Consider the following 26,440-nt stretch of genomic DNA (forward strand, 5'->3'; position numbering starts at 1 on the left):
CTGCACAGTTACCAGCTGTCAGCTACTTAGAAAAGGATCCTGGTGTTATTTGTCGCTCAGAAACAGTTCATAACTTCAACTCATTCATGTCACCTAAAAGGTAAACCTGTTTCTCCATCACAGCTCTGATGATTCAGTAAGGACATCTCCTGGTTTCATCTTCATGTTTCCCTCTCACCAGATAACCAAACTGATATCATGACCAGCAGCTTTACAGCTGTGGCTCCAGCAAACATCAGCTGATACTAGAAATTAATATTAAATAAATTCTAACAACAGCTGATCAAGCTTAAACGTGCTGCTGTTGTTTAGCGCGACATCCTTTGGTTTCCTCTTTCGGCGCAAAGTGAGCGATTAACAAACAAGAGAGAAAAGCCGATCAGCTGATCATTGATCAGTTTTCATGATTGAAGTAGAAACGGGAGAGGGAGGGGGGAGAATGAGAGAAGAAGAGGCAGCTGTGCAGCAAAGACACAGAATAACTCCAGCTTTGTGCCTTTTTCATTGTAGCTGAATTACGGCACAAACTGTTCCTTTTCACCTCAATAAGAAACGCGTAATATTTCCTCTGAATACCAGGCGGGACGGTTGGCAACTCTAATAACTTATGAACAAAATAAAGTGCAACATCATTAACTTCATAGGACCCACCCAGCTGTATAGAAACTCCGTCATGCTAGCTAGCACGCAGTACGGAAAAAGTCAGAATAACGAAAATAAACACCACCTAAACTTGGTTTATATCTGACTCAGATAGACTGCAGGTCATAACTTCTTACCTGAAGTTCAGTTCACATTTGGACTGGCGGCCGCCTCGGGTCTCTTTTCCTTCATCCACCTGCTGGCCTCCACCACTTGCTAATGTTACTGAATCTGTGGAAGCTCCGCGATAGCCACCACACGAAGTAACGAGTAACGACCCTATCTAAATCCCAGTAACGACTAACGCGTTCCTGATTTTGGCATAATAACGAGTTACCGTGCTCGTTACCACAATAATAACGTAGTTACTGTAACGTGTTATTTGATAACGCGTTAGTCCCAACACTGGCGGTGAAGGAGCTAAACATCCAGGAAACGAAACACTGATCAAAACGTGGGTGAATAGAGACAGATTTTTTTTAAATACATTATGAACCAGTGAAAAACCATCTGTGATATTACATAAAAAACACGCTGATACACTCAGTAAAAAACAAATTTAGGTATAAAGAAGCATAAGAAATTTGAGGCTTCTGACTGAATCAGGTGTGCATGACAAGATGTCTTAGCCAGCAAGTATTTAAACTCTGCCAAGTTGTGGAAGGCAGGGTGAAACTGTTACTATGTGATAAGTTATAGTAAAGTTGGGACACTCTTGGAAGTTATAATCCCTTAAATAAGTTGTGCTGTCAGCTGTAAGGAGGCATTTTTCTTATTGAGTCTTCTTTAAGTGCTTTAAGTGTTAGTGCCAGGTTAGCTTAGCCTACTGTGACCAGTCACTGTTCAACAACAAAGACTGTATATAAGTTGGTCACAGCCACTGTGACATCACCCATTGCTTTTCCCTCTGCATCTTGAGGTCTCTTTTTCCTTTTGCCATGCTGGGTTTTTTTGTCAGAGGGAAGTATATTTGGAAGATAAAGTGGTGTGCTAAGTTATCTACTAAGCTTGATTACAAAACAGGTATCTGATAATTATTACTAACTAGTGCTAAATAACAGATAATTCATTAGCCCAGAAAGGCACCAAGAACACAAACATAGTCAAGAGATTAAGTTGAGTGACTCAAATGTGCTCTGATGTGGCTATATTTGTCCCCATTTTAAACCCTTTCAGAATTCATTCAAATGACCTAAAAAAAATGCCAAAACATTTTTTGTCCACATTTTTGTCACTTCTGTGATGGCTTCACTTTTTAGTTCAGGACTCTCAGTCTGTTGTGGTCAAAGGGTGATAGCAGGTTTTATGTTTGAATCACTGCTGTGCTTTGCTGTAGCCCAGGGCTGCCCAATCCCAGTCCTCGAGAGCTACTATCCTGCAGCTTTTAGATGCATCCCTACTCCAACACAGCTGAATCAAATGGTTTGATTACCTCTTCAGCATGCCATCATGTTTGGCAAAGTCCTGATAACAAGCCATTCATTTGATTCGGGTGTGTGGGAACAAGGATGCATCTAAAAGCTGCAGGACGGTAGCTCTCGAGGACCGGGATTGGGCACCCCTGCTGTAGCCACTGTCTCCTGGTCTGAATTTGAAATCAGATTTTATTATTACCAAATAAAACCATTTTCTACCCTGACATTCTTGTTGAATCCAGTGAAAATCAGCATTCTTTTAATTAAATTTGATATGTTTCTGTTGTTAAAGAACAAATAGCAATTTATCCTAGAAGCTGTCGCTGCTCATCAGTGTTGGTCAAGTTACTTGAAAAAGGAATTAGTAACTAATTACTGATTACTTGTCCAAAAAATTAACCCCGTTACTTTACTGACTACTTATTTTCAAAAGTAATTAGTTACTTAGTTACTTAGATAGTTACTTTTTAAAAACATGATACATTATATGCAACAGTCTTTGACTTGAATAAATTTGTTTAAGATTTAAACCTATTTACTGCATATCAGCACATAAAATAAAATAGTGCTTTGTGTTTACGCTCACTCTTTCAAATAGATGCAAGTAAAACACAGCAGAAATTAAAAAAAATCAAAGACTCAGGACTGAGTCCTGTCGCTCTTAAATCTATTTTCACCTGTTTAGCAGGAGTGGGGTGGGTGGAGGTTTGCCCGGTGCCGCAGCGGTCATGTCAGTGGGGGGGATCTGGGGGTTTCTCTGTGAATTTCACATTCGCGTGGCAGCATGCTAGGTACTTGCTCAGAAGCTTAGGGGTTTTTCTTCACACGCAGTGTACAGTTGATAGTAATGTTTTTGTCACTTTTTATGGAATCAAACTCAAAGTAAGGTCAGTACTTTGACCCTTTTAAACAGTAACACAGAGTGCTTACGGGAAAATAACAGTAATCTAATTACTTTTTTGCAATAGTAATCCCTTACTTTACTCATTACCTGAAAAAAGTAATTGGATTACCTGCCCATCGTTATGTCGTTTGAATTTTTACTTCTTCTGTTTACTGCTGTGAGAAACTCACAAAACATTTAATCTTCACAGCATGCAGTCGAATTCTGTTGTCATATCTTGGCGTTTATCTCTACAGATACACACTTCTCTGATCAATGGTAGACCCAGTGCAGATGACCCCTCGCCAACTCTCCTGAACTTCACGTCCGCCCGCTACATCAGGTTGGTGTTTCAGAGAATCAGAACGCTGAACGCCGACCTCATGACTCTGACACTCCATGACCCCAAAGATATGGATCCTATTGTGACGAGACGGGTGAGGCTAAAAACACATGCACTACCACTTTAACTTTGTCAGTATGAGTCATTCATCTCTGGATATTTTTAAGTAGAATATCTTTTGAGTCATTGGTTGTTAAAGTTGCAATAACCTATTTTGGCTCTTCAGTACTACTATACCATTAAGGACATCTCAGTTGGAGGGATGTGCATCTGTTTTGGCCATGCGAAAGCTTGTCCACTCAACAGTGTTACAAAGGTAATAATGTCCAACTTTCTCTCACTCTGTTTAACAATACCATCAAGGTGATGTAGCTCTTCCATAGTTCTGAACAGGAGTAAAGAGAGCCCTCAGGCATCACCTTTTCATCTAACTCCTTCTATAAAAACTTTCCGTGTGAGTCTGTGCGCGCCTTTCTGCAGGGGACACAGGTGACACTGTACAGCGTCGTCTCACGTGTCACTTCAAACAGAGGAGTGTTTGATACCAGACACCTGATCTTTCCCTCTTTTTCTCCCACCACACACACATGCACCGCGTTGTGTCCTTTACATGTCCCGAGGCTGAAACAAGAAGTCTAACTCGGATTTGACACCTGTGTCTGGTCCCTCGGTGGTGATGTCAGTGACAATAAGTGATGTCACTGGTGTGTGAAAAGTCCTGTTTTTTTCTTCTTCTTCTTTTCCCACCGTCTCTAACCAAGACTTGAGGAAGTATTTAAACTCACTAGAGGAGACTAACCACTTTCTTCTGCCCAGGTGTTTAAAGGCTACACATTTAGTCAGTTTTAATAGAACAAAAAGACTTTGCAGAGCAGATGTAGTATACGGTACAACCGAATAATTTCTGTTTATTTATAATTCTGCTTTATTTATCTGCAGTTTTTTAGAGCCTCTCTGTTGCGCTGTCTTCCCACAGGACATTTAGCTTTTTTACTTTGATTAGTGTTCAAACAATCCATGCAGTAGCATACTGGGCAGACATTCAGAAAGGTGGAGACCTGCGAGATGATTTGTTGATGATCGTCCGCAGAACATTTGTTCAGATGCCTGCTCAGCACAAAGGCAGCCTAAGCAAGAGCTGTAGCATTGTGTCTCAGATAAAAAGGGGCAAATTTACTCATGCCAACAAATCCAGACTTGGCTCTCGTTGTGCTATTGTACTGCTCTCCTCTCAGTTAAATCTGGCACCCTCACCATATCAACCAATTTACAGAAAGTCCTAAATTGAATTACTGAACCTTAGTTGGCAAATATCCTGCTACATTCTGCTTTGTCTGTGTTTAGTTTTGAATTTATTTCTCTCCTGGGAGACTAATCGTGAACCTATTTACTGCTAACTGAAAATTTGGAAACTGAACCAAGTTCTTTCAGTTGAGTTGGCTCTCATGTGTACACATTGTTGTTTAAAGGGCTTTCAAAAGGTGATGCATTTGATAATTACCTATTTGCACTCTATTCTCACATTCATGTGAATGTTGAGGTGCCACACGAGGGTGCGCAAAGGAGAGAATTTTTTTTCTGTGTATATTAAAAATATATTCATAAATATTGTACAGAGGGTTATACATGTACACTTTCTACACTTTTAGATTCAAATCAATACAAACTTGATCTCAACATTTTATTTTGCTTCAGTTCAGGTGTTGTTCATACATTCAAACATTCTTACTGCAGATGTGGTTATGCATGTAAAGGACCACAAAGTCACAGCAAGAACATAAAGACTGCATTTGAACTAGGTTATTACTTTATTTGAAAAATTGATAGTTACAGTGCTTATTATCTCAGAACAGTTTAAAAGAGATTTGTTCTGGAAGCTATGTGGTTGAAAATGCATTAAAATGTCTTATAACAGTGTCTGTAAAACAATTTTTGATGTGATTCTTATACAAACTGCCACGTGCATGATAATGGAATTCAAGGATTTTCCTGGTGACGAACTTTTTGTCGACCAAACCAGGAAAAAATATTATACCCTTTCATTTATCTAAGAAACACTAAGATATCAAGTTAAATTTCCATCTAATGGAAAATGTCAAAAACTAATAACTGATGCATTTTAATAACCAAATCAACAACAACAAATAAAACAACCAATATAAATAACCGATGCTAAATATGACGTGAAAACATGTTACTACAAAACATGTTCAAATATGACAAGTTAACATCTGACAAACGTATAAATTGTGACAGAAAAGTGTGGCGCATTGTGCCGTGCGTTATGAATGACGCACACTGTTCAACCACTGCAATAAAAGTTCAAATTTAAAATAACAAAACAAGCATCCAGCCATTTTCTTCCGCTCATCTGAAGTGATGATTCAGTGATTTACTGGCATTTGGCATCAAGTAAAATTTTAACAATTGGATTAAACGACTACTAAGTCTGGTACCGACTGGTAACAGCGATGATTAGTTGCACACATCCATAGTGGTAATAGTCCACATTCAACTGAACAGTTCCTTTGCAGTAACTTGACCAGCACCATTTCCCTGCACAAGCAGTGCAGTTCCTGATATCTTATCATATCACCCATATCCCCCAAAGAACTCCCAACGCTGGGTTCGGTCACACTAAAACAGTGAAACAGTAAAACACCTCATACTACACTCAAGCAATAATTTCTATTTAGACGATTTATTGTCTAAAAAACTTAAACAGATGGTTTTATTTTCACCATTTAACTCTCCACTTGATTCCAGCTCTGAAACCTCGTCAATCTCCTCCAGGATTAAAGGCCTCACTTCGGGCAGTGGAATTGTTAAGAATATAGTGGCAAGAAACAAAATTTGATAAGAAAGGAAAAAAAAAAAATTGATTTCCCTTCAGGATACAAAAATGGTGTAGGGGAAAATAAAAGTTAAAATCAACCTTATTGGGTTGTAAAGTCATTAAAATAATAATATCAAACAACGGGAGCTTCTCTAACAGGCTGTCACTCGGCACAGCGACAGGACACAAAGAAACAAATAATAGTTATTAGTTTAATTAACTGAAGGTCACTCTTTCCCAACACTGTGTGTGGGAGTAGTGTCAAGCTAAGGGCTGACATTTCATTTTTTCACTTAAGAGGTTTTGAATCACCTGCGGTGAAGAATTGGCTGCAGTGAAAAATCATATTTGTTCACGATTCAGATTCAGATTTAAAAACCTGCTTCTAGTTTGCACAATCAATTTAAAGAGAGCTCACATCTGTGAAATTTAAAGTGCACTGTTAATGTGTGTTTTCCATGTGTTTGTGTGTGGACATTTGTGTTTCTGCGCATATGTAGAAGTTTAGCTGTGAATGTGAACACAACACTTGTGGGGAGAGCTGTGATCGCTGTTGCCCAGGTTACCACCAGCAGCCTTGGATGGCAGGAACCTTCCTCACTCGACATGTCTGCGAGAGTAAGAAAAACACAGAACAAATTATATTTGTAAATTGCACACAGCTACCCACAAGCTTACAGCAGTTCACCCACAACACATTTGCTACTTATGAAAAATAAACAGTGACTTCTCAGATTTTCACGAGATAAAAAGCCTCTATCAGAGTTCTTATGGCACTATATAATAGGAAACAGAATACTACATCTTTTCCTAAGAGATTGTAACTAGATATTTCAACTATTTTACCCATTATGTTATTTAACAATTTCTCCATCTACATTTTTAGCTAAATACACTTTACTTACAGATTTGGCAAACTATTACAACCATTTATACATTAAGTTTAGCAATTTGATTTACTAATGGCAGTTTAATGTTATGTGTATTGGCTAACAATTTATTTATTTATTTTATTTTGCTATTAATTTTTCAACATTGCATATTTATTTTAAATATTAATATATATCTATTTTAAAGACTAATATTATTTTTAATTTTACTTTTCTGGTCAAAGTCATTTAGGTCCATTCGGTTCAATAAATTGTGCTTCTTTTTCAGATTAGTTGAGCTAATTTTTTCACATAAAGCCTGGCTACTGCAAAACAGTAGGCTAACCCTAGAGTACTCACTCACTGAGGTCAGTACTCTCCACACAATTAAACTGTGAAGCTGTGCCCTGAAATTCACATTCTTTCCAGCTGATCAGAATCAGTCTGTGATATAAGTCTGTATAAAGCCATCCGAAATCACCCTGGCATCCATTAACCTTCATCAGTTATGCAGCAGTGGAGGGATGAGGTTAGAGGCTTCCACCTGTCATCATAAAACTAAGGTTACAACATGTAATCTTTATTTTATTTCACACAGGCTACACCCTCTGAAAGCTCTGTAGTCTTAGTGGCTCAATGACTGCTTCTGTTGCCTTGACATTGACATAACTAAAGTGACAAAAGGTCCTGTATAGCATAATAGTAAAAGAACTGACCATGACAGATTTAATACCAGTACTGAACAAACTGTTGTAATGGTAGGGGTAGAAAACGTTTATCTAAGATGAGGTATATGAAGCGAACTCGGCACTCTAGGATAGCACAGAATGATGCCCTGTAGTGTTGTGCAGCTTTACAGGTCAGCAGTGACCAGCGGGACAAGCTATCCACTGTTCTTAATCCCATAAACACAGCTGTGAACACGATACTGGATTAACAGTGGGTGGAAGGTCCAGTCATGCAAACATATAAGACAGATGCAATTATAACTTTCTGGAGAACAAAAATCTTTCATAATCATGTCATGGAACATATAAAGCACTGTGTAGTGTTTAAGCATGTGATAGATCATGTAACGTGCTCTGCTTCTCAAGCCAACCAATATGCATTGTAATTAATATGTCGTAGGGACCTGAAATAAGGCATGCCGAGCAGTGAAGGTCAGTACTGTTTTCTTAACACCTGGCCATTTGTACAGCTGATGCCTTTAATCCCTGGATTTAATACACTTTAAGTAATGTCCATCAGGCCATTTCCCTGTGGTTGTTTTAACCTAAAATCTAAAAGTGTTTTGTGTGTCTGGCCTTGCAAATGTATGTGCTACATTAAATGTACTGAGTTTGTAGGGGTGAGAGTCCATAGCCATAGTGTAGGTTAAAAAGTCCATTAGTCATGTAGGGAAAACATATGATCAATATTGCATCAATCACAACATTATCTTTGCAAAACATGTTCTGGTCTGAATTAAGAAAATGTATGAAACAAATGAACTCGGCTACAAAATCGGAATCTAAACTCAAGAAGATCTTTGTGGCCTGGAGTTCGGGCCGTAGGAGACTTCTACAAACTTTAAGTCCAAGTTTCTTCTCAAAATTCCAAAGGACAATGCTTTTATCTAGCTCATGAATTTTAGACCACTTTAGTAAATATAGCAAACTAAAGTGAAAATGGAAAGGGCATGAATGAATAGTAAGGCTATTTTTTTCCTCTGGAGATAATTCTCTGGAGCCCTAGAGATAACACACAGCTCACAGTCAGTGTGTGAACCTTACGGCACTGTCTAAAAACCAGGATAGGGTGTTTTTTTTCTCATCTTGTGAGCAGATGAAGTAAAAGGATTAGAGAAAGTGTCCCCCCCCCCGGCTGCATATAATACTGTACAGAATTTTGATAGAAGAGGCAGGACTCGACAAATCCTATCAACTGCAGTACTACAGCCCACCAACTTTTTCTGTGTGTTTTCAGAGTGTAACTGCCACGGTAAGGCAGAAGAATGCTACTTTAATCAAACAGTGGCAGATCTGTCGCTCAGCCTGGACATTCACGGTCAGTACAAAGGGGGCGGAGTCTGCATAGGCTGCCGTGACGACACGGCTGGCATTAACTGTCAGAGCTGCGTTCCTGGATTCTACAGACCTGCTGACGTACGTAACCTGCTTATGCGTGTGTCCGTACATTACCTAAATTGCTGCTATTTGAACATGTCTGCGTTCTCTACCTGTCCAGGTGAGCGCTGAGGAGGAGAACCCCTGCATCCCCTGCTCCTGCGACCCATATGGTTCCATCAGCCAAACGTGTGTCGCAGATTCGAGACAAGCTATGCCCCGTATGCACTCAGTTTGACTTGTACTTTCTGTCTGGTCACGTGACTTTCCGCCTTGTTCTTTCTGAGGATCATTTAAGCCCTAACATAGGGATAATTTTGGCCCCTCAGTGGATATGCATGCAGACTTTTAGAGCCTGCACCCATTTCACATTTTAATTCATTTTAAAGTGGTACTTCAGTAACTCTGAGATTTCATCAATTCGGTCCACATTGATTTCCTATGGGATCGGGGTGAGTCGAGTTCAGCAGCATGCACAGAAGCTTCTGTTACTTGAAAATGTCTTTGACAGAACAGAACTATTTATATTAGAGATAATTTTACTCCTCTGTCCTCCTCTGTGTTTTCGCTGTTTTTATATCTAGCAAGTAGAGTTATTTTAGGTGCAGCTACTTCAAAGAGATACCCTTTCTCTTACACTTATACTTTTTTTATGTGTGCATGTGTCTCTTTGTGTGTGTGTGTTTGTGTTTGACTGACAGGCCAGCCAGCAGGGTCATGCTGGTGTAAGGAGGGTTTTGGGGGTCTGAGATGTGACAGGTGAGAGACACACATACACACACATGCACACAAATAGGGAAAGAGATAGACACATAGTGACAGGTGAGCAGAACCTTTCAGCTGTTGTCTGTTCCAATTAGTGTTTAGAAATTGCCACCAAGTTTCCATTAGGATCTTTGATGATATTGATTATCACACTTGGGTTGTATAGAAGTGACTGCATGCATAGCTGTGGTGCAAATGCAAGGCACTGTCTTATTTGCAGCTAAATGTTACTTCCTTAATAATACCTTTCATGAACTTAAACGGAGAGAACCACAGCCTGAGGTCTTCATGAAAAGTCTTAGCATTACTAAATTCCTACAAGAATTAAACAAGAAGCAGCTTCAATATCAACCCGTAGATCTGTCAACAGGGTCCTTCATGTTACTCTCCTGATTAGTTGGTTTGCGAGTAATTGCGTTTACTGATGTAATTGCTTTTTTTTTTTGTATTATCTTTGATCCCACGGTAACCCAGTATTCCACTCTAGTCTAATGTAAAAGCCTTATCTTAAAAATACTGCTTTTCCTCTAAACCTTTAATGACCTACCCGCAGGGCCGCAGCATAAGCATTGTCTCTAAAATGACTTCCTAAATGCTATTTAATAGACTTGCTTTGGCTTACTTTCTCTGTTAATTAGTAGAAGTTTTTTGTTTTTGTTTTTCTGCTTAAGCACGCACACATATTACCAGCGTTAGCGGTTTGCAGCAGTGAGTAGGGGATCGGTGGCTCACGCGAAAACAGTTTGACCAGGATAAAGGCAGTGGTTGTTAATCTGATCAATTTACTGTTTTGACTTGATCTTTATTATTGCTGTAAAACTGTAGGTGTGCTATTGGTTATATGGGCTACCCATACTGTGAGCGCTGTAACTGCAGCGTTGAAGGAAGCGTCAACGCTGACCCATGTATAACACCCTGCATATGCAAGGTACACACAAACAAGCACATTCGCATTTGTATGCACAGAAATAATGACAAGTACTCTCTCCTAACCTTTTTAGCCCTGTCATCATTATTTTCACCACATTAACATTGCCGGAACATGCTTTGCACTCGTAGCGTCAACCTGAGGGCAGCCTATAAACTATGCTGCGTCCTTCTTCTTCTTCTTTTTCTCCTCTCTCTTCTCTGCCTGCCCTTTTCTGTCTCTCCCCCTCTCTCTGTCTTTCTCACATGCAGGAAAATGTGGAGGGGGAAAATTGTGACCGCTGTAAGCTCGGATTCTACAATCTTCAAGCGTCCAACAGACGCGGCTGCGAAAAATGCTCCTGCATGGGCGTTTCCAGTCAGTGCGCTGCCTCCACGTGGACCTATCAGAATGTAGGAACTCATTATTCACTGATGTTGTGGGATGATGTAAACGCCACTTCAGTTTAAAATCTTTTCTGCAAGAGTGGCTTAGAGCTGAAAAACTGTTTTTTCCTCCTTTTATTCAAATATCATTTACTGCTGTAAACTTAAATTGCGTCATAACTGTGCACCACAGAAGGATGAACATCAGCTGAGAAACAAATTTGTGACGCAAGTTGTTCTGACTAATTTTATAGTATGTGTTCCCTTCCATGACAAGTTTCTTTTGCATCTAATCCAACTTTGGTGACTTTTGACATGCAGAATTTTAAACAGCACTGATGTTCAGTGAATCAGAGAGTCCAAAACAGAAGCATGTGTCATGAGGTTTTACTGACATTGGCCTGTGTCTCCTTTTTCTAACAGCGTGCTTTACTTGAGAACAAATTGCTCAGCAAAAGAGACGTAAATCTGATTTTTAAACACGAGGGAAATACTACATGAACAACAGGTCTCATACATCAGAGTTATTATAGTTTTCTATAATGTGTGGGTTTGCTCATTTCAGTTTAGTTTAGTTTTTGAAAATGTTTGCTTTTAGTTTCATTTTTATTTGTTTTATAGTTAACTTGAGGGCATTGAGGGTATATGCTGGAAATAACATCGGTAAGGGTACATAGGTATAAAAAAAAAAGCGAAGAACAAACCAGTTGAAAGCAACTGACTCAAAGTAGACATGCGAAGTCACAATAAATATATGCAAAAAGGCCTCATCGGCCAAGCTGTGATAACAAATTTTGCGAAAAGAATTAAACTGAAGTGTAACTCGGCTGGGATAGGCTCCAGCACCCCGACAACCCTGAATTGGATAAGCAGAAGAAGATAGTTGGATGGGTAGTTTTAGTTTTTCATTTAGTTTCAGTCACCTAAAATAACCTTGTCATAATGTTCAATTAGGTTCAACGCTAACAAGCTTGGGCACTGACACTGAGTTTGACACAAGTTTTTGTGATTGAGTTAGTAATTAGTTTGCCAACTACTATTTACCCCTTTGTTTAATCAAATAAATTGGTTTGATCAGGCCTTCAGTATATTTTAAAGTGAAATTTTTCAGATTGTGAGTTTTTAATGTAGGTCCATAATACACATTTTCCTAACAAACAAAACAATCACTTAAGCTATCGCTCAAAACACTTTTTTTTTTAGATGACACGAAAACTACTCATCCACACTGCTGCATCAGTTTAATAAATATCTTTCAGGGCCTGAACATATCTGACACCAGGTGTAAAGTAATTTGGATCTGGCAAACATTAAAAACATCTGGAAATTAATCAGTAGGATGTTAAGCAGAAAAACAAAACTGCATAGAGAGTCTGGAGGGAACAGAGAGGTGAGAGACATGAAGAGAAAGAAAAATATGGAGGAAGGAAGAGGACAGAACTAGAAAGGAGAAGGGAGAAACAAGACAAGAGGCAAGAGGGAGGAGAGAGGTGAAGCAAGAGGAAAACAGTTTTTGACTGACAGGGAGGGTGGGAGAGGAGGAGAGAGGAGACGCTGACAGGATGACAGCTCTGATTTAGACACCGATCGTGTGTGTGTGTGTGTGTTTTCAAAAGGGGAAGCCAAGGTTAGGTTAATTACAATGACAGATGTGTGTCTAGCAATCTCTGATTCACAAACACACACACGTGCAGACACACATCAACACACACAAAATCCTTAAGAAAAAAAATCTCTTTCAAGGTGTCGATTGCAAACTTCCAGCTGACATGTGGCAGATTTACAAAGCTGTTACCAAAAGCTTAACTTTGACATTTTTGTTAAAAAAAAATCTTTTATCTCAATCAACTAATTACATTTACAATAAATTACATTAAAAAAATCACATGATAGACATTTTCTATTGTTTTTTTAAATTAACCTGAAGTAATATGGTGACTTTAACTTGAATTTTGCTTTTCATTTTTAATTACCTCTTATAATAAAGTATCGTTAGAGGTAATAATTTTCCTGCTCAGGAGTTCATCTATATAAACCACCTTCATTTTGCTTGAAGGATTTTTGTAAAAAGGTTTTGGGGTTTTGGAGGCAGTGGTATGGACAAGTTGACAGATGAAGTCAGGCAGGAGTCACCATGAGCTATGATGTTCATAGATGACACTGTGATGTACTGAGAGTATGGACAAGAGGAGTGTAGAGGAGTAGTAGTGGAGTGGAGGTGTGTGCTGGAGAGAAGAGGATTTGAAGTCAGTAGAAGCAAAGGAGAATACATGTGTGTGAATGAGAGGCAGGCAGGTGTAACAGTGAAGATGGACGAGTTGAGATACCTGGGGTGAAGCATCCAAAGCAACATACAGTGTACAATAAAGGTGAAAAAGAGAGTGCAGGTAGGGCGGAGTGGGTGAATGTAAATGAGGGTTTACAAGGTGGTGGTGAGACCTGCTGTGATTTGTGGTTTGAAGACAGTGGCATTAACAGAAAAGACACCAGGTGGAGCTGGAGGAGGCAGAGTTGAAGATGCTCAGTTTGGTTGGGAATGACCACAATACAGAAGATAAGGGTATGATGGAGGCAGACCAAGCTCAGATGATTTGGACATGTGTAGAAGAGGGATAGTGGGTATACTGGACAAAGGATGTTGAATATGGAGCTGCCAGGCAGGAGGAAAACAGGAGAAGGTCCATGAGTGCAGTGAAGAAGGACATGAGAGGGTTGCTGAAACAGAGGATTCTAGGGCAGGAACGAGAAGTCAATAAAACAAAGGTGACGTTTGGCAGTAGACTACCTGGACACAATAGGTACACAAAAAAAATACATTGCAACTTTGGTAATAGAAAAGAAGGAGCTCAGGTGGTGGATGAACAAATCTATTAAGAGAGTCAGAGTGTTGACAGTTGTGTGAAGTAGCAAATCCGAACCACCAGCTGGGCATTATAAGTAAAACCTGTCCGTCTACACTGAACATGCCTTGCTTTAATATGTTTGCTGTCAATGTTACTGATGTGCTGACAGTAAGCAACTCTGTCGCGTGGACAGAAATAATACTGTATGTTGCTTTTCTGTTTTAGACTCTCCCTTTACATATTTATATAAATTCTTTTCCTGATGACTATATATAAACATCTTACATCTCTACATGACTCACGCAGTTTAAGTGAGCAACAGAAAACCTGCTGAAAACAGAAAACCCCAACAAAAACTTGAAGTTGAAAGCTGACGTCTTGTTATGATGTGTACTTCCGCGATTGCAGAAGAGAGCGGAAAGGTGCAATCCTGCCACAGTCTCTTCACACAGATCGTGCCTCACAATTTGGGTGTTGAATTTTTTAACAACCCCTACACAGAAATATTCTTTGTGTACTTTGAAATGTGACATGGGGAACTGCGGTCTGGGCATGCCAGCATGATCAGAGTAAAAAAGTTGTTTTTGAAATAGATGGAGCTGAAAGTAAAATAACTTTTTTTAACCTGGATGTTGTGTTCATAGGAGACCACTCTGACAGGCTGGCACCTGGTTGGCAACACGGGAGGGAGGGTGTGGTCCGTTCACAGAGAGACCCCTCCATATCTCAGCGTGCGACACTTAGATGTTGTGGACGATCTTGGCACCGCCTACTATTGGAATGCACCTGGACTATACTTAGGAAACAAGGTCAGCTGCAAGCACACACTCTGAGACTTTTACAAATGGCTTAAATGACACCTATTACGATTTTCCTTGTTTTCTTTATATTAAACATGGCCAGTGTTTCCAAAAATGAGGTCAGTGTATGTACAAGGAACCCGTGCGAGACAAGAGGCCATTTTTTCTGCTTTTGCCTGTCTATTATGCTCCTAATAATCCCTAATAATCTCAATTACACTGCTCCTGCATTGAGAACAGAAGCTCCACAACCTCCTGTTTGAGTCTTTTGTTTGCAGCGTGCAGCTAATCAAAAGAAAGTTGGCTTAAAGGAGAGAAGGAAAGGAGTTGAGACGACTTGTTTCAGAAACATGAAGAACTGAGGGGCTGCGCTAAGGCCCAGTTTAAGATAAATAATGCAAAGCTACTGTAGACGACCCCAAAAATGACATGGATTTGTCAGTGAATATATTCGGTGTCCTTTGAATAACCAGCAGTCAACACTGATTGCTGATTTTTTTTGTGCCTATTTTACTTGAGATAACTGAGAAACTACATTAGCACCAACATTAAAGTAGACACATCCAAATGCTCTCAAGGTCACAGTAGTAGCTCAGTTGTGCGTTGTTTTAATCCAATCTTTAATCTTATACTTCAGCAGCAATAAGCTATAAGCTAATGTTTCAGGTTACTTCAGCGGACTATTTGCTTCACGACATGGGCATTTCTAACTATATTACTGTGTAGTGATAGCACTGGCGGGCAAATATATAAGTTCTAACGTGATGCATCATTAGGATAGCCTTCACTATATAAACAGATCCAATTTATGATCTCAAAATGTATCCCCTGGGTGGAAGTCTGGTGAGAATGTGTCCTGCTGGGATGTTCACCTCCCTCGTAGCCCTGCTTCTCTGGATCAGCTTCTGCTAATGCCGACTGTTTGAAATTGCGCCGTGGCTTTCTGTATCCACGATTAGACTTTATCACTCCAGCTGGCAAATAGCTGCAGTCCATGTTTCAGAAGTCGAGTTTTTGCTCTACTACAACAACAGACCGACTGTGATGTTTGTCTGTGTGTCATGGCTTAGAGGAATATACCACTGAATTTCATTACTTTGCACCCGGCAGGCCTGGCTTGTCATCTCACTTCTTTGTCTGAACCTCTATCCCTCCCTCTAACCATCCCTCCATCCCTGCTTCTTTTCATTGGTGTGCTCCTCTAACTCTCTCTCCGTCTCTCCAGGACTCGCATTTTTCACCTCCCTGTTCCTAAATCATCTCCTTCTACTTCCCCCAAGCTCTTTTCTCTCTCACTTCTCTCTCTCTCTCTATCTCTTTCGCTTGCTTTGTGTCTCTTGGGGTAAACAGTGTTTCGCCTGTTGAACTCAATAATCAATGTGGGTTTTTTTTTTCCTCATCGCACACATGCATACACCAAACACACACACACGCACACGCATTAACACTCAGACAGACTCCCAGGTCTATATAAGTCAGATAATGATGTGTTTTGGAGGCATTAGGGACAGCAGAGCAGAACCAAATGCCTCCAAACATGGGAAACAAACAAATTACCACTGTGTGTATGTGTGTGTGTGTGTATGTGTGTGTGTGTGTGCATGCATGTGTGTGTGATCACTAGAAGCAGTACGCAATACTGTATGAAAAAGTGATTCTTTGCTTCAGTCTCTGATCGTGTTACAGAGATAGATGCTATGTGACTTGACTATGTAACGCATTCACTTACACACGCACATACACACACACACAAACACGCTGTGATCTGTCATGTTAGCGTGTATCATTGGAAGTGACAGGCCATGTTTGTAATAACAAGCTAGCAGCAGATATATAAGTGCACAAATGTGTGTGTGATGATGTGCTCCATCTCCATCTCTGTATCGTTAATGCCATGCATGCGCATTGGCCCGATCGCCTGCTTCGCGGATGCTCATTGGTCCAGAAGAGCATTCCACTGATGCTCATTGGGTAGTTTATGTGCCATGTAGGTCCAGCGACTGCTCATTCACAGGAACAGCAGTTACTATCATTTAAAAGTGCCAAGTTTAAAAAATAGCCGTCTCTGCTTTATTTGCCAGCAGAGGGCAAATGAGTGGGGTTCAGCGTAAGGATCACAATAAAACTTTTTGATGTGGAGTGTAATCTCAATCTAAGAAAATGTTCCACAAGTTCAAAGACTGTTTTTTTTTTTTGTTGTTTTGGTCCTTCTTCACAAACCTGCAGTTGATTCAAGCACATGGACTTTCTTAATCTCTCAAATCTCCATTTTCTTTGGAGCACTTAAAGTAGTCCTTGCACTAAAATGTCATTTTGTTTTAGGAAGCACTCCTCTGTCACAAAAGTGCAGATCTTTGGCTTTTTAATCAGAAACCAAATACTTTATGATAATAGCAGCACAGAGTCTTTGCTAATTTACTAACAGATTCACAATCAACAAAATTTGGGAATAAAAGAATGATGAAGATGGCCAAAGAGAGAGCAAAGCCATAGAGTTTTCTTTTCTTCTCCCTTTAGCAACTCTATCTAGCTATTAGTCACCTTGCTTTTGTCTTCCTTGTGCATTTGACAAAGCAAAGAAGACAAAATGATCATTCTTTTAGAAGCAAACTAGCTACACTCCTGAGGGAGGAGCGGAGTAGCTGATTCTTTAGAAAAATGTTATAGAAGTTGACACCTCACCGTTGTAATGAATGAAATTTGTCTTTGTGGAAAATATTCTTTTTCTCAGTAAGAAAAACATCAACCTTTTGCAAGCTGATGAGCTGTGACTTATGAGAGTGACAAATGTGTGTAGGTTTTGTGTATAATGTCACTACTAATCTGGTCTTAATTGCATGACATGGATTTGCCCTCCCCTTTCCTCTTTTCTTCTCTCCCTCCCCTTTCTTTTTCTGACTTGTACGGCTGAAAATGCACCGTTACGTCAGTTCGCGGTTGATTTCTTCCAGTTTTTTTTTTTTTCATTCTAAATGGCAATCTCATGGTCCAGAGAAAAAGAAAGGAAAATAATTACACCTGGTTATCAGTACAGCAACACAAAATTGCATTCCTGAAAGTCAAACAAGGCGTATATAGATACACAACCGTATTCAGTTTGCAGCAGGTCTTGAAGTTAAGATAACTGTTCCTCTGTACATTGTTGCCCAAGTTGCTATTTTGGCTCGTATCTCCACTGCTTATCCCCTGTCCTACTTTGCTCATTCAGGAGATATTAGAAGAGAACAAAAGCAGGTAACACATGCAACACATAATTTGGACAAAACTGGACTCATCAACACTGTAATTAATTGCAAAGTGTAGAGGAGTTTGGTTTTGTGCCTTTTCTGAATTATGAAATAATTTAATTTCCTGACAAATTCAGTGTAGGCCGATAGAGGCTGATAGACTTGTGTTTACATGTTCTTATAATTAAATGTGGAGTGCTAGTAGGATGTTCATACTTAAAATAATAGCTGCAATGAGCCTCAAGGGTGAATATGTGCTGAATATTGAATGTGGGATATCATCTTTCTGTTTATTTGTTAGTTCAAGTCTGAAAGCAGGAAAGAAGTGTTGCACATATAGCCTGTGTATGTACACTCATTGGACACTTTATTAGGTAAACTTTGCTAATACTGGGTTGGAACCCCTTTTATTTTAGTAACTGCATAACTTAGCTCTTCATGGGAGAGATTGAGCAAGATGCTGGAGACAATCCTCAGAGATGTTGGTCCATATCGACCGTGATAGCATCACACACTTGCTGCAGATTCATCAGCAGCATATCCCGTTCCACCACCTCAAAAGATGGAGGTGGTGAAATGGGCCGAGTGGCATTGAGATTAGGTGACACAGGAGAACAATGAATTAATGGAAATCTTCAAGAAACCAGTTTGAGATGATTTGAGCTTTGTGACATGGTGCAGGAAGCAACCATTGGATAATGGCTGCACTGTGGTCATAAAGGAATGGACATGGTCAGCAATAATACTCAAGTGGGCTGTGGTGTTTAAACAATGCTCAGATGGTATTAAGGCAGGGGTGTCAAACTCAAATACACAGTGGGCCAAAATTCAAAACTGGAACAAAGTCACGGGCTAACGTTAATATTTATTGAAAAAAAATCTTCCTCCAGATATAAGAATGAATCTTTTCTTATGGACTCAAATAAGTTTTTCTGGAAAACTGAATATGGAACAAGCAAAGCTTAATGCTAAACAATATATATATTAGCTGTATAATACCAGTAGGCCAGCTCTAATAGTAATTTGGTATGGCTTCGCGGGCCAGAGTTTGACACCTATGTCTTAAGGGAACCAGCGTGCCAATAAAATATCCCCCACTCCCTTACGCCATCACCACTAGGGGGTGACTGTGGTTCAGGAGGTAGAGTAGAGATAAGAGAGATTTGATGTTGTTTACACAAAGCTGTTTACAGTCTTATATTGTCCGATTTTGATGGGCTTGTGCAAATTGTAGCCTCTGTTTCTTGTTCTTAGGCGACAGGAGTCGCAATTGGTGTGATGTTCTAGGTGCTCTTCTGCTACTGTAGCCCTTTTGCTTCAAGATTCAATGTGTTTGGCATTCAGAGATGCTCTTCTACCTTGCTTGTAACAAGTAGCTACTTTAGCGTAACTGTTGCTGACCTATCAGCTAAAAGCAGTCTAGCTGTTCTCCTCCGATCTGTGGCATCAGCAAGGCATTTTCATCACTGGATATTTTCGTTTATCAGACCATCCTCTTTAAACCCTAGAGATGGTTGTGTGGGAAAATCCCAGTAGAGCAGAAGTTTCTGAAATACTCAGACCAGCCTGTCTGGCACAATCAACGATGTCATCAAAAAGAATCTGTTATAATGTTGAACATTTTAACATGAGGACTAAGTGTGGCCCGTTAACTTCACATTGGCTTCATTTCTTGTTTGCACAGTTGGTCTTAAAATCAAATTTTCTTTTGTTCGGATGGTGCTTCAGGCCTTAGACTTTCTTTAAGCTCAACAACCATAGCAGAACAAAAACAGTGATATGTAATATGGGCCACACTGTAGTAATACATATGATAGTAATTTAATAATTATGAGAAAAAGCCATTTGAGAAGTCTTCAGGATGTGAACTTTAAAACAAAAACTTTAAAACAAACACGAAAGCTGGTATACCCACCATGCCTTATACCATATGTAAAGGTGAACATTTTTTGGGCTCTAAAATAACAAAAACTCATGAATTTTGATTAGATCTGATGTGGAGGGAAAAAGCTAAGTTATTATAAACTTGAGTGAAAACATAAAAAGACTTGCTGGAGAAAGAACTTTGACACGACACTTATATTGAATCCATAAGTCTTTCAAATGTTAAATCCAAAACTGTTACCTTGTAGAAAGTAAAACTTCCAAATCTGATACATCGCAAAATGATGGAGTTGATTTTAAGGAGTCAGCAAGCTGCGGAAGAACACAACAATAATTGATTGGCTCTAAGAGACCGGGGGCAACAGAGTGAGCTGCTCTGTGTCATCTTCCTGAATGAGATATGCATACAGATTTACAGTATATGTAACCTTCTCTGGAGTAATAATTATTCTGTCATAGTCCTGCACACAACCACTTAAGAATTCAACAATGTTGCTTCCCCCTTTTGTTTTTCCAAGTGCCAAAGGCATATGTTAGTGTCTGTGCATCACTTAGCAGCTTATAAAACTTCATGGAAAGGAATGTTATTTGAACCACATATACAAGAATACGGAGACACCGGTCAGCTGTCTTTCAGAGGTTGTTTGTGCTTTTTCTTAGGAATTTTGATGTGCTGATTTTGACGTGCTGAACCCAAATATGACATTTTAAACCTGTTTACATGGTTTAGATTATCTTATGTCTTGTCTTTATGTGTGTTTCATGTGATTAACATTTCTTTATTTCTTTATGTACCAAACAATAGCCTTGTAAAAAAAAAGGTATGGAACAAAAAAATATCTGTGAGTTCACGAAGTTGTTGTGTAGAAAAGGGGGGGGGGGGGGGGGGGGAATTGATGTCTAACGTCCATTACCTCAGCTATTAGGCTACTTAACTCCGATGGGGTAATTTTGATTCATTTTTCTTTGATTTTTCATTTTTCAACATATGTCCTTATTATTCTGTTTATTTATCTATTTCATTCTTAATTTAGTTTTTCTTTGACCTTATTGTTTGTCGATCTGCGCCTTGACACACAGTAGTGTTATGCGTTAAGTTGTGTGAATTTGATTGCGTCACTAGGTTGTGTGGGTAAGCTACAAAGTTGACCCCACAAACGTGTCCTTGTTTGGGATTAACAAAGTTTTCTTAACCTGAATGTGAATAAGAAACTGGATATATGTAGTGACAATATATGTATTAGAAAAAAACTGCAGGGTTATTCCACCTAAAAAAGCCCCTACTGAAAATATTTAGAGCTGTGCAAGTCATGTAGACGTGTTGCCTGCATGTCTTTCTATGAATGTCTCCACAACCTTTTGCACTTTGTGACTCACAGCACTCTCAACGGCATATCAGGAAAGGAAGTGAAAACTATCACTTGTGTATTGCATTATAGACTTTCTACTGCAAGGAAGGTCAAACCCAAAGTCACAGTAGAAGTCAAAAAGTCAAATAGAGATAATATATGACATTATATATATAATATAATATATAAGGCAAAACAAAAGCTATTGATTAGAAAATTGTCTAAAATTTGATGTAGAGTGACCCTAGGGTAGATTTCAATAGAATTATATACTTTTTGTTTTTTTTAGAAACAGAGGAAATGTTGTCCACTTTTTACAGCTGGAGGCTGTGTGCATCTGTTATATAAAGATCATTGCCTGTAGCCATGCACAGTGTGAGGTATGTCTAGGGATCTAACCTCTTGCCACAAACATCAACTTTAGGTAGAAAAGTGAAAAGACCATATTAAGTTATTGCCTATAATGCCAAACTGAACTCGAGGCCAAATACATTGCAGAGAACCTCAAAGAACCCGATAATAAGCCCGGCTCATTCCTGTGTGCTATTACTGAGTCAGGGTGCAACGGACTGACCCCCAATTAAAGAATGCTGCAAACAACACAGGAGGACCTCCAGGCCAGTACCTGGACCTCTGTAGCATGCACAGCTGCCAAAACATTCTCACAGTCCTGGGAAACTGCAAGTGATCATACAGCCAAGCACAGAAAAAGTAAAGTATCAGGGTGAGCACTGTCTGAAGCAAGTGCTTCCACAATCCAGAGCACAAACACCTTCTAAAATTGTCTTTACCTTGTAAAAGTGATCAGAAAAATAAGACCTAAGAAAGGTAATCACGCAGAATGGTTACTGAAGTACAATCCAATAATCACCTGGTAGCAAACTGCAATAGACACAATGTCTTGTCCAACATCTATCTATCTATCTATCTATCTATCTATCTATCTATCTATCTATCTATCTATCTATCTATCTATCTATCTATCTATCTATCTACCTACCTACCTATGTTCTGTGTGCCATGTGTTTGTCATTTTAGAGACGTTTGTTTTCCAAGGCTTTTGTTACAATCTGGTTTTCATTTCCTAAAGGGTGATTTCCTTTGTCCCCCTCCTCATCCTCCCCGTCTCTTTTTTCCCCTGCCCAATCTCCTGAAGAGAGCATCTGTTGCCACTGTCTGCTTTTGTATTCGCAAAATTGACAGAAAGCAGGCGCACTTTTCTGTGAAGAAGCTGGCATGTGGTACGTACAAAAGAAAGTTACATGCTAATTGCATGTCATTACTCCCCGCACACAGTAATTTCTTTGATTGTGGTTACTGTACTTTTCTTCTTCAAAGTAGTGATGGTGCTGATTCTTACCTCTAAATTCTCCATGAATGTCCACAGCGTTTGAGATCAAAAGTCGCTAAAAGTAATAGAAAATGTTTAAAATTGACATGTGTATGTTTATTTGTAATGTGAGAAAATAAATAGACATATAGGAATCATCATACAAATCATTGTAAATTGTTGCTCTTGTGGTTTAGTCAGATTTCTGGGTTTTTGGTAACTAAATACTATTTGGATTAATTATATTCTATATAACTGCATCTGATTAGGCAACTGCCACCATCAGTCCTGTGCAAAAATGGGTGTACTTACCTTACAGTAGATCCATACTATTCTTGCCTAAGCTAACGCCAAAATCAGTCCATTTGACTAGTGGGATCACTATGCACAGTGCAATGCACCGGATTCTCGAGTGCTGTTCAGTTGGACCACTGCTTCCTCAACAGCTGCTGCCAAAGAAATGTTTTGTATTAAGTAATTAGGAAATCTCTAAGGCACGCGAGAGGACACAGTGTGACTGAAGCACAAACTGCAAAATTTTGTGGTTCAGGCACCAACTTAACCACAAAGTGCAAAATGATTAACATCTTTGTTGCCTGCACAGGTGCTTTTGAAAAGCTTGTGTGCATCAAAGAGAGAAATGATATGAGAGTAAGAGAGACAAAACTAAACATATTCATGCTTGGACGTTTAAGCACAGAGTGAGTGCAAGCCAACAGGCAAGTGTAATGAGGGAACAAAAGTGCCTGGATGCAGTACAGAGCCTTGACTGAGTACAGCTTAAGTCTGGGCTTTGGGTGGGCCTGTCAAGGACTTGTTGATTGTTTGCTTTGGTTTACTTTTGTGCACATTTAAAGGTGAACTGTCGCCCTATAGCTTCAGGCCGCTGCCCTCCTGAGCAGGTATTCTCCAATGACTTTTCTATATTTGGATGAAGTCATCCTTCCCTCAGTTCTGACTAGTTTCCTGGTCCCTGCTGTTGAGAAGCACCCCAGAGAATCTTTATCCTTATGCTCTCAGGGTGTCCTTAAATGCCTTTTGAGAAACACCAAGTGGGCTGCCATGTACCTCTAACTTCTGAATCTCTGTTACCATGACTGCTGGGGTCCTGGTCACCTCCCACATGGACCTTCTTGCTCAGTTTGGCAGCAGCGCCAGCTCTATGAAAATTCCTGGAGGGGGTCTTCTTTCTTTTGCAATTACCGACTCCTCTGTGCTACTGGGAACATTCAAAGCAAAGGTTTTGAACCCTTGCTCCCCACAATTTTAGCATCTAAGTCTACAGCAAGGTTCTTTGGATTTCTGAGGCTGAGGTTTTATCCTGAAGTACAGCACGGATTTTCCTTTCACAGAGCCATGCATATATGAGGGTTTGTCCCTATCATACCTCTGAGTCCATCAGAGTTCTACATACTTGCTAAGGGTTATTAAAGCCAATAACATCTGGCTAGAATTTGAACTTTTACAGTAAAAGCTGAACGATTAGTAAAATTAGACAATCAGTTTCAGATTTTTAAGACGTTTGCTGTGTTTCTCATGTTCTTTTCATTTTGTCATCATACTCGTCTGAGTGCAGATTGATGGGAAATGTCAATTCTATTTATTTCACAAATCATAAAAATACAGTTTGTCATTTCTCTACATACATACATATACACATTAGCACCCAATGTAACATGAGTAGCATATTTCTTTTAACAACTATCAATGACTAATTTGATGTAGTGTTTTATAAAAGTGTGTATAAGGAACAAACTCAGCTAAATTTGAATAATTTTATGTGGATATGAGAAAACAGGTGTTGTTAAGCAGATATCTCTTTAGGAAAGATGTCTTCGCCTTTTTCTGCAAAACTCGCAAAGAAGTCAAGCTGTAGCACAAATCCAACTCTTTTTGGACAACAACAGTATCCTAAAATTGGAATGGACTAACCCTTAAATTATAATACTCGACTAGGCTACTTATGATTATGGAAAAGCCCTATCCATCTTACATCAGGGCTCTGCTGAGAACCTTGGAGGAGGACTGAGGTCAAACGTGACTCATATGTTGAAGTCACCCAACTTACAGTGACTCATCCTTACACCTCTTCTCCGTGCCAAACCCAAACCCACTGCTTGGCACAACGCCAAACTTTACTCTTCTCATTTTCTATATTTTATCCACTTTATTTTTAATTAAACTGATAAACAGGGGCATTATTACCAGTTTCCCCTCCTTCATGAACAGCAGCATGCACACCTTCCCATTTCATCATGTTTAGTTTAGTATGCTCCCTTTTTTTTCACAGTAACTACTCCTGTTTTGATATGAAACTACTTTATCCCTTCTCTCAAATAGTATTGAAGTGAGCTGAATGGCTTGTATGATACTCATATAGCCGTGGCTGTGACAAAGGGTTTCACTCTAATGAAGATTGTGTCAGCTTCTTGATTAGGGTTTTAACAGTGAGGATTATGTCTTGTTCTTCTTATTCTGACCACTAATACAGTTAATAACAGGCTTATCAAGCTCACAAGGGATCTCACTGATGTCTTTTGCAGCTGTGTGTGTGCGTGTGTGTCTGAGTGTTTATTGTTCCTTCGTTTCCACTACACATGATTCTCCTCTCCCTCCCCGTATGTCTCTCTCCTGCTGTGCTGTTCTGTTGGCCTTTTTTTCTCTCTCCTGTATTGTGTTTCTGTATTTCAACTCCCCCCTAGGGTAGAGATGGGTCATCAGGTTGCCATGACAAAAGCTTTGATTGTTGCCCAGGTTGAGTGGACGGCATCAGAGAAATGAGTTTTTCTGAGAAATGTCAATAATTTCAAAGGAAGTAAATTGCAAAATACAGGAGTCCTAACTGGATGGAGAATCAGAGTGAAAAAGCTTTTCTGTTAGTTTTCAGGTCATATCCTGCTGAATGCTTAGTGAACACAACAAACAGAAACAGGTAAAAAAAAAAAAGTATAGTACATGCAAATCCACTTTTTATAGCTCTTTGCACAACTGGAGTAGTAAGTTGAAGCACTTACAGATCTGTGCAACTTTCTTGTGTTTTTATCTAGATTTTATTCTATGCCAGCACTTCCTATACTGGTGAACAAAACACTATGTTGTAGTAACAGCAAATGTGAATGCCCATGAGATAGACAGTATTTGATTTTTGGTTCCATAATTCTATATGTAACCATACAGAATTACAGTACTATTTATTAGACTGACATCCAGTGTTTATGCCACAGCTAAACTAAAATAACAATATTGATTATTATAATAAAAATAATGTGTCTATGTCTCTGTAATGGCTAATCAACCAGTGTGTGTACACTCTTTACAAGTGAGCAAAATTTTATTTTATTATGCTGGGGTTTTTTTTATTATTTTCCGATTAGGATGACAAATTGTAGTTATTTTTGCAGTTATCATTCCCGAACAGAACATTTATTTTTAGCCAGTGAATGTTTTGCTCTAATAATTTCTGACTTTTCAGACAAGTCCATTGTGCTTGCTCAAATTTGGGTATATCAAAATGTAATTTTAGTTTAAAAAAAAAAAACCTGACAGATTTTTTAAAATACTTGTGTTTTCTTATTTTTATGATAAGTGGTCTAATAAATTTGTTAAGCAAATGTTGTTTTCATAAGCCACAAGCTAAAAAGCCCGGGAATCAGGACCTTGTGAGACTATAATGTATTTTCAGCTCATATCTGGAGTGTTGAAAACTTTACTAATCAACATTTATACTGCAAATGAAATGTAAGATGAGAAAAAATACAAGTTATATATAATTAACCAAAATGCAGACAGAGACAGAATGTTAGGCTAAAACTGGGTTTTAATATACGAGCTGATTTCACAAAAACTAAAAGGTGTA

The 26,440-nt window shown here is 39.1% G+C and overlaps 1 protein-coding gene across 1 annotated transcript in view; it reads left to right on the forward strand.

Moving 5' to 3' along the window:
- The window catches only part of lama2 (laminin, alpha 2), a 234,305-nt gene that overhangs the window by 80,551 nt on the left and 127,314 nt on the right, over positions 1-26,440 (forward strand). Inside the window, exons 6-14 of the mRNA XM_080290182.1 lie at positions 3,198-3,377; positions 3,510-3,599; positions 6,620-6,737; positions 8,954-9,132; positions 9,215-9,314; positions 9,795-9,852; positions 10,684-10,786; positions 11,038-11,178; positions 14,639-14,803. Of these exons, the coding sequence (XP_080146308.1) occupies positions 3,198-3,377; positions 3,510-3,599; positions 6,620-6,737; positions 8,954-9,132; positions 9,215-9,314; positions 9,795-9,852; positions 10,684-10,786; positions 11,038-11,178; positions 14,639-14,803 (1,134 nt within the window). The remainder of the gene's footprint in view (positions 1-3,197; positions 3,378-3,509; positions 3,600-6,619; positions 6,738-8,953; positions 9,133-9,214; positions 9,315-9,794; positions 9,853-10,683; positions 10,787-11,037; positions 11,179-14,638; positions 14,804-26,440) is intronic.

This window comes from Astatotilapia calliptera, chromosome 15, assembly GCF_964374335.1.
Source record: "Astatotilapia calliptera chromosome 15, fAstCal68.1, whole genome shotgun sequence".
Classification (NCBI taxonomy): Eukaryota; Metazoa; Chordata; class Actinopteri; order Cichliformes; family Cichlidae; genus Astatotilapia; species Astatotilapia calliptera.